This window comes from Pteropus vampyrus, unplaced genomic scaffold (assembly GCF_000151845.1).
Source record: "Pteropus vampyrus isolate Shadow unplaced genomic scaffold, Pvam_2.0 Scaffold3, whole genome shotgun sequence".
In the NCBI taxonomy this organism is placed as follows: Eukaryota; Metazoa; Chordata; class Mammalia; order Chiroptera; family Pteropodidae; genus Pteropus; species Pteropus vampyrus.
In genome coordinates, this window is record NW_011888784.1 from 4,306,897 (window position 1) to 4,316,007 (window position 9,111).

Consider the following 9,111-nt stretch of genomic DNA (forward strand, 5'->3'; position numbering starts at 1 on the left):
TACTTCTACTATGACTACTGTTTTATTGTTATTGTGAAGAGAAGTAGCATGGTGATTGAGTAAGGGCACAGAGCCTAGCACCCACCCAGCCTCATGCAAGTCACTCATTTTTTTCTGGGTCTCCTAGATTCCTCATCTGTCGAAGTAAAGAGAATAATAGCTCATAGCTCCCTAGGTTGTGGTGAACTTTCAATAATACGAGGCAAGCACTTAGAGGGCAGACTGGAGCATGCCCCATGCACAGTATTAGTTACTACTACTATTATGTTGTTACTGAGCCAGGTCTGGTGAGGGCTGCTCAGCTAGTAGGCAGCAGTGTTTTCCAGCTGCAGAGTTAATGTAACTTTCAAATTTCAGAGTAATTAGCTTATTTGCTCAATGTTTGCCAAGGCTCTCTTGTGTTTTGGGCCCTGTCAACTGTCCTTGGAATCATGGACAATAAATGACATGGTTCCTGCCCTCAGACAACTCACAGCTCATGGCTCTTAGGAAACAAGTCCTAATCTCATCTAACAGGGCAGTACTCTTGAGCACCAGTAGGGGACAGCATGACATGAGTGTCAAGAAAGTCCTCTGGACAGAGCAGCCCTGGAAGCCCCAGGAAGAGCAACACGGCTGCAAAAATGAGCAGAAGCTTGGGTGGAAGAGGGCACAGGGCTATGATCTACACCCCCATTTCACAAATGCTTTGTGTGGGCTCCAGCTCCGGCTGGGCCTCAGTGTACATGATGCAGAGACTGGGCCCTTGGTGTCACAGCCAGTGTTGGGGTCAGGGGTAAGAGAGGGCACTACAGGAATATAAAGGAGCAGCTTCCAGAACAGTCTGGACAGAGAGAGGGTGACGGGTCATGAGCTGGCTAAGCAGAGAATCTGGGAGAATGTACCAGGCAGAGGGCAGCAGTGGGTGGAGCTAAGCACAAGCACGTTGCCAGCAGGGATGTCAGCGTTCATGTGGCTGCAGTGGGTGGGGATGGGGTGCACGGGGGTGGGCAAAAGGAGCAAGACAGCGCTGGAGGGCAAGGGCTGGAAACATAGCTAGGGGTCTGGCAGGTGGAGCTGGGGTGGGCGGGGTATAAGGAAGGAAAAGAGAAGAGTTCTTACCCCCTCCACTTCCTCCCCAGCCTTGTGATGCGCTGGGCTGCAGATGAGGAGATGGAGGAAGTTCTGGAAACACCCAGCCACCTTTTAACTAATAAATCCGCCAGGCTGGTAGAGACAGGCTGGCCTGTGAAGGCACCGACTGCTTGTAGTCATCTGTGTTTTGCAGGAATCATAGCAGCAGGGGAGGAGGGACCTGGGGACTCCTGGCCTACTGGATTGGCTGATACAGCCTCCCTTAGGTCACATGTGAGTATGACATACCTCTGGCCCCAACCACATGCTGCACCCTGGCCTAGTGCGGCACCGGCACAGCCTTTCGTTCTCACCTCAGCAGCCCTGTGGTGGGCCGTGGGTGGTGTGCAGGGAGCGCTGTGGCCCCTTAGACCCTGGGCCTGCCCTACCCAGGGCTCAGAACTCCCTGGAGAACTACAGGTTCAGAGGGCAGAAGGTTGATACAGACCACCTGAGTCACTGCTGCCAACGGGGTTTCCAAGGCAACAGCCTGCTCCGATCTCTGTCCCTCCATGGAAACGCGGGCTGTGGGAAGCCTTGGCAACCGAATGGTCCCCTGCTTCTGAGGGATGCTACAGTGGCATGTGGAGTCTGTCCCCAGTACAGCAGGATTCTAAAGGTGACACAGTTCCTGGCCCAGCCACAAGGTGGCCACAGGAAGCTGCACCTAGGCTCCCTTGGGAGCCAGGGAGAAACAGGATTTGGCCAGAGCCAGGTGTCTATGAAAGATGCCAGATGACTGTCAGAAAATCCTGTAGGCTCCTGAGTGGGCGAGCCTGGCCTGTAACTGGTGAGCAAGTGTGTCTGGTTCCTCTGGCTTCAGAGGGGACAATGGCCCTCAACATGAGGGAATCTCCCCTCCTCTACATAGTCATCTATGGCTACTGCCAACTAGTATTTCACCATGACGTACATCGTGTGAACTGGTGCAGACCCCTCGGAAAGCCTGACTTAACGAGCGTTCTCCATCGGACACCTTCAGTCCTTCTGTCCTCTGGGCCTTAGTTTCCCCTCTGGTTTCACCATCCATGTGCTCCCGGGGGACATGGGAGCTTCCTAGACAGTTCACCCTCCAAGAGTGCTCTCCTCTCTAACCCCTTCTACATTCGTTTTCTTCGTTTAACTATGCCTGGCAGCTCATTTCATAGCGAGTACTCTCTAGAAGTCTATCCCCCTAAACTGAGTCTTTTATTTCTCTACACAGTCTCAGTCATAAATGGGTCCATGTCTCCTTTTAACAGTAAATAGTCCTGCTGGGCAGAGCCTATATGTTATCCAGTAAGTGTGTGTTTCCTCACAGTACCCAGCACCACACGGGGACCCAGCAGGCCTAGTGAATGGGCTTCAGAAGTGAAAAATGCTCAATCTGATCCGTTCTCATGGTCTACTCCAAGCTCAAAAACTCCCGCAATAGGGCAGTTGAGAAGCATCTCCTCTGCTGAGAACCTGTTCCTGAACTTGACCTGCTGAGGAAAGGTCAGCTTTCCTAAACTCAGCAGTGTGAAGGGCACAGCCCTAGGCAGCTCAGGAGGAAATGGCCTCACCACTGTTGAATGAGGGGTTGGGCGTGCAGTGAGCCGGTGGATGGCACGGGGCAGGGCCAGGGGAGCCTCACGGCTGGGCCCCCACTTTGGTCTATCTCCTTCTTACAGGGTGCCTCCATGCTCAAGGCTATCTCCCCTCCCCACCCAAGGAAAAATGACCTTGAGAGTTCTGATGGAACCCACGTAGGCAGGCCACTGCAAAAGGAGGTGTGTTAAGAGGCTGGGTTCTCCTGGGAGAGTCTGATGTAGGTGAGGCATCTCTTCCCAGAAAAATATACACGTGTGCACAGTTCTGCATAAAGTTTTAAGGGGGCGATCTGGGTGCTGGATGGCATCATACGGCCTTAACTCATGGTTCTGCTCCTCGGGCAAGCTACTGTGCTTCTCTGAGCTTCACTGCTTTTCGTCTCTGAAATGAGGATGAGAACATCACCCTCCCTGGGTTGCTGCTCACTATACTGCGATGAGACCAAGAGAAGGGGTGAGGTGGGATGGAAACTGGAGCAGGAGGCCAGGCGAGATGCACGCAAGTACAGCCAATAATATCGGTTATGTTTAGGCCTGAAGTGACAGGGAGACAAGACTGGGCAGAGAAGGACTGGAAGAAAAAAATAAAAGTCATGAGTATAATTTAAAAGAGAGTAAAAAAAACAAAACAGAAAATAACATGTGTCGGTAAGGATGTGGAGAAATCGGAACCCTTGTATATTGCTGGTGGGAATGTAAAATGTTCAGCTACAGTGGAGAAGTTGGGCAGGTCCCCCAAAAGTTAAAACATAGAATTATCATGGGGGATCCCGTGATTTATAATAAGATACATGTGATTTCTGTCTCCAGTCCTGCCTGGCACAGGGACCCTAAAGTTCTTGGGATTTCCTAAGTGATGGAGAGGGAATGGTGTCTTTCGTTATGTTAATGAGGTGACTTTTGGAAAGTCCATAGGTAACTTGAGGATGGGGCTGGTTGCTATGGGAACCAACCAAGAGATTGGAGGGCTGGAACTGTCCGTCTCACCCCCTGACCTCTGGGGAAGGGGAGAGGGGCTGGAGAGTGACTCAGTCACCTATGGCCAATGATTTAGTCAACCGTGACTATGTAATGAAGCCTCCACAAAAACCCAAGAGGACAGGGTTCTTTACAAGGGGAAGACGAAACTGATACACGAAATAACTACAGGGAGAGACAACCTGGTGTAAAGTCAACCACTACGCCAGTGGCTCTCACAGTGGGGTCCCCGGGCCAGCAGCGTCGGCATGCCTTGGAACTGGTTAGAAATGCACATTCTCAGGCCCCGCTCCAGATCTGTGGGCGTGGACACTACAACCCGTGGTTTAACAAGCCCCACGGGTGGTTCTGATCAAGTGTGAGGCCCACTGCCCTACGCTACGGACAAGCAGGGCCACTGTGAGTGGTCAGGAAGGGGAGCTGGAAGTGTGGCTGGAAGGGCCTGGGCAGTGAAGGGTGGAGGACTCAGGAGAGGCCAGTGAGCCTGCAGATCTGAGGCCATGAGCCATCTGTGTGTCCTTCCTGCCCAAGGAAAGGCCTCTCTCGGCTGTTCTCCACCCCACCCTACCGCTATGTAAGTGCCCCTTGGCCGCCCCTTACCCTTCACGGTCGATGTGTGGCAGGGGCTGCTTGGGCGTGTGTCGCAGCTTCCGGTGGAACTGGGTGAAGTCCAGCTTTTCAGGCTGCAGGTCCCAGGTGGCACCACTAGAGGGCGAGGGAGGGCAATAAATGAGAGGCAAAGCGGGTGACAAACTGTTACTGATGGGGCCCACACACCCAAGGCACAACCAGGCAGGAAGGGGAGGGTACCCACCAGCCAAGAGCAGGGTCAGGTAGGGACCCCTCACTCGGACGGGAGCCTGAGGTGTCAGGTCTGGGAACGGCCTGCGAAGCCCTCACCTTTCCTCAACCCTGCTATACGGTAATGCTTATAAAACACAAACATGGGCCTGATGCCTACGCTACAGCAGTCCCCCTAAACACCACCTGAGAGCTTGTTTTCACATCTACATTTGGGAAAGACTGGAGAGGGAAAAAAGGCCAAAACCTGTCACTAGAGCCTCTGACGGCAGCACAGATTGGCGACAAGGCAGCTCTGAGGGACATGAGACAAATCTGTCAGGAAGCAAGAGGCCAGGCCCTGCAAGTTCCAGGCCCTGCAAGTTCCAGGCCCAGGAGACTCACATGCTTCCAGGTGGGTTGAGCCCAACCCAAGCTAGGGGTTTCTAGAGTATGCCCAGGAGTGACAGCTACAGGGCTAAGGCAGAGTGGACCTAAAAGGCTACCGCAGTTCAAGGCCAACATTCCCCGGAGGAGTGACATCATGGCAGGAGCCCATCAGCAAACACTTCAGGGGCACTGTCCCCACATCCTGAGGAACCCTGGACAATACCTATGCTTCCGACCTGGTCCGTCAGGCACCTTCCAGAACATGAGCCACTGATAATCCTTCCTTCCTCCAGACCTCTCTGCAGCCAGCTCGCCCACCTGCTACGACCTCAGGTGGGAAAGGTGGGGGTCTGAAGCCACAGCTATCTGTCCCCAGCTCTAACCCGGGCTGCCAGCCGTGCCCATGAGCCACGCTCCTTTGCTCCCATCTGGCTGTTCTCCCTCTCCCACAAGCTGGCTGGACTGTCGGCCCTGTCTTCCCTGCCCCCTCAACCCTCTTTCTTCTCTGCCTCCTCTTCCCCTTTCCTTCTCTCTTTCCCTTGGATGCTCGCCCCTCCTTTTCCTTCCTTCCTTCTCCCCTCTTCTCTCTGACCTCTTTCCTCTTCAGTCTCATGCTTTCTGCTTCAGCCCCCTCCACAGGGTGCTTGATCAGTGAAGTCTCAACATTTACGCAGCCCCCAAAGATCTAAGGTCCCTCAGAGCTGCCTTGTCGCCATTCTGTGCTAGGACAAGTAGGAGGGGGTCCTGGCCGGAGCCACGCACCATGGACAAGAGGGAGCGGGGCTTACCTGAAGGAATCAAAGGTGTTGGCAGCCCAGATGTCTGTGCCCAGCATGTCCAGAGAGTTATCTTTGCTGCCGTTCTAGAAGAGATTGGGGAGGAAAGGGGTGGCGTTATTGGCTCAGCCTGGACACGGAGAACAAGTGGGCAGAAGGCTTCCTCAAGGCCCAGTCCTGGAAAGGGCTGCAGAGGCCCCCCTGTGCCTCGGTTTGTTATCCTGGGCCGCTCAGAGGCTGGAGTGAGTATCCTGGCTGGTGCACCCAGTAAGAGTCCAGAGGACTTTGGGGTGGACCCCTGGCCTCCTCCCTGGCATGGGCCCCTCACTTCGGTAGTGTTTGACAGAGCTGTGCAGTCAGGTGTAGAACCTGCCCAAGTCTCTGCTGCCCCAGCCCATGGCTCTCTCCTAAAAGCCTCCATGTGGATGAGCTGCCATGACCACTGCCAGCCTGATGGCCGTGGCATCTCCCAGGCAGGGGCTCTGCAGATCCAGGCACACTGGAGGGTCCATGTTGGGGGGTCGACTTTCTCACTCCCTGAAATCGGGCAGAAACGAGAAGCCCTCACAGACCAAGGCTACACCAGCAACTGAGTTTCTCTAAGTTAATCGGCCCCAGCCTTCGTCCTTGGATGTTTCCTATGTGATGAAAGACGTTTTATTTGATCCAACTTCTATGATTTGGCTTTTCTGCCCTCCTGGATGCCATCCACCCCTTGTTAGCCCTACAGTTTGCTTCATCTCACTGTTTAAAATTAATACTTCCACCTCCTCTAAAGCTGCATGTGTGCATGTCTTGTGACCTGGGACTGCACTCCCAGGTATAAACATGACCAAATTGGACAGAGATGTTCACCAACAGTATGCAACACAGAGGTAAAGAGCAGCTCCAAACTGGGAACCACCCAAATGCCCACCAACAGTTGACTGGACAAACAAATATGGTATATTCATATATTGAAATATTACACAGCAGTGAAAATAAACAAAACAACATGCAAACATGAATAAATGCCACAAACATAGAGTGAAACTAAAGAATCCATGGTTCATCCATGACCTCAAGTAAAATTTAAGCTCCTTGACCGTTACCTTCTCTTCTGTGCCCCTCAGTGGCCAAGTTAGGCGCACAGTAGGTTCACCTCAGAAGCCTGCCAACCGATTAAACAGACTCCACTCTAAGCAGAGGAGGCGCAGGCTTGCTGCCTGTGCCCGAAAGATTGATTCATGGACTAGGATGTCAAGATCGATTTACAGTCTTAGGATTCAGAGCCCCAAGGACTGGAGGAGGAATGCGGGTGGAAAAACAGAGAACAAGCATGAAAAGGGGACCAGAGGGTCCCAGTGAAAACCAGGAGTGCAAAGCATCCCACAGGTAATTCATCTTAAAGGCAGCTCAAGGTCAGTGTGAAGGGCACATAAATCTCCTCCTGGCTGGTCACTCTCAGCCCCTGTGCAGCAAGATTAATGCGCAGCACGGAGCTGGCAGGAACGCCATAGCCTGGAAGGGGCACCTTACCCTTTTCCAGAGGACGGGCTATGGGAGGCGCCTGGAGCATCTCTAATTTGGGGCCTCAGCCTCTTTCAAAGCAGTGTCCTGGCAGGGGACCGACCGGCCTTGAGATCTTTCAGGGTCCAGGGAAAAGGCCCCTGGTTGATGGGTGGGACAGAGTGACAGCAGACGTTGGAGGAGATGCCCCTGGTATTTGCGCACAGGTGTTTATATTCTCCAAAGACAGGGAAGGCTACCTTTCCGTGCATAGGCAGAACAACCTGTGATGTGCTGTTACCATCTCCATTTTGAGGTGAGAAAGCAGGGTTCCAGGAGGGAGATCTCGAGGCCCAGCTGGTGAGTGACAGCCAGAAGGCCAGCAGCATGGCGGAGAGCCACCGCCCTCGGCAACCAGGCACGTCTGTTTTTTTCAATACTTCATAGTTACAGACTCGCTTCACACATTTTTCTCATGGAATCCTCACAACTCTCACCCATTCTACAACCCTGAGAACGTGTTCCAGAACTGCTGTAGATAACCTGAATTCTATTTTAAATGCTGGGAAACTCAGAGATCTCACTGCCGTTCCCAGCGAATACCTGCTCCTCAAACCACCGCCCTCCCAGTCACCTCCACCTCCTGATTCCTGTGACCATGCCAGCATTCTCCGTCACCCAGGCCAGCGGCCTCCGCGAACATTCTCTCCATTTCCACAGGGCTAGGTCTTGTCACTTCTCACATGGACCTACCTCCTGCTTCTGTTCCGACCCTGATGACAATGTGATTCTGATTCTCAGAGCCGAGCAACAGAAGTGCCAGGATGTGAGTCCTTTACAGACCAAGGAGCTGGAGCTCCATATTTGCATGATCCCAGGGTGCCCGACCTGGACAAGGTGACAGCTCTGAGCCAGAATGAGGACACTCTGCCACTGAACAGGACACACCAAGGACTGTGAACAAGGTGGCCTCTCTGTGCTTGAGACAAGAGGAAGGTAACCCCTGTGAAGGCCAATGTCCTGACAGGTGAGAGGGCAAGTCTCAGGGGAACCCCCAACGAAACCTTTGGTCACAGGGGACGACCTACTTGCTGTGGCTCTATTTGACACAATAACTGCAGCACATAACAGGAATCTGGATATTCCCTCAGAGTCTGTTGCAATGGAATGTGACAGGCATATAATCACCTCATGCAATCTTTTATCAACATGGGGCCGGAGAAATCTCCTGGCATTTGTCAACAAAGTCTATACCCTTCAAGCCTCAGCCCAGGGAGGAAAGAACCTCACCAGCAGAGCTGTTCCTTTGTCATCTCTTGTCATTGCAGAGGTGGTGGCCCAGGAAGTGCCCAGAGTGACTTATTGTTGCAACGAACTGGGGCAGCCGGAACCTAACGGCTTCACACGCCCATCCCTGCATCTGCTAGCCCTGGGCTGACAGCATCTAGGCGGACTGCATCCAAACCTTGCCCTGTGGCTTCAGATCCAGTCAAAGCCCCTTGACACCATATAAGTGCCTGGATATTCCCTCAGTCTTGAGTTCTGGACACCAACCCTCAAAGCTTGCATCCCACAACACACACACATGCATATACGCATCACCGGTTCCACAAACCCTCTTAGTGTCCAGAGAAGCCAGAGGGGCAGGAGCCTGCAGACAGATGGACCCGCAGGCAGGCTGCAATCTGATTTCTGCAACTCTACACCAGGAGACAAGCCCACCTCACCCTCAAAACCACCCTGACGCCTGCTCACACCGAGGACTCATGCAGAAGTGAGAAGAAAAGGTGACCAGGGCTTGGCTTGTTCTCAGGCACCCCCCGCCTCCTCATGCCTTCTGCTCACAGCTGTAGAGGCCTTGGCTTCCTCCTGGGCACACTGGAGGTGCTGTGTTAGTGTGCAGCTCGCACACGGGTCCGACTAAGGGGCTCGGAGGCCACACAGAGCTGCCACAGTATGTGGTTATACTCCTCTTAGGGCCACTGTGGTCTTGGACTCCGAGAAAACAAACAAGT

At 53.3% G+C, this 9,111-nt stretch overlaps 1 protein-coding gene across 7 annotated transcripts in view; it reads right to left on the reverse strand.

Moving 5' to 3' along the window:
- Window positions 1-9,111, reverse strand: part of CTIF (cap binding complex dependent translation initiation factor) — a 260,002-nt gene that overhangs the window by 160,157 nt on the left and 90,734 nt on the right. For all 7 annotated transcript variants that reach the window (XM_011360859.2, XM_011360850.2, XM_011360883.2 and 4 more), the window contains 2 exons: window positions 5,621-5,694; window positions 4,263-4,367 (listed from right to left, as the gene is read on the reverse strand). In XM_011360859.2, coding sequence (XP_011359161.1) covers window positions 4,263-4,367; window positions 5,621-5,694 — 179 coding nt within the window. The remainder of the gene's footprint in view (window positions 1-4,262; window positions 4,368-5,620; window positions 5,695-9,111) is intronic.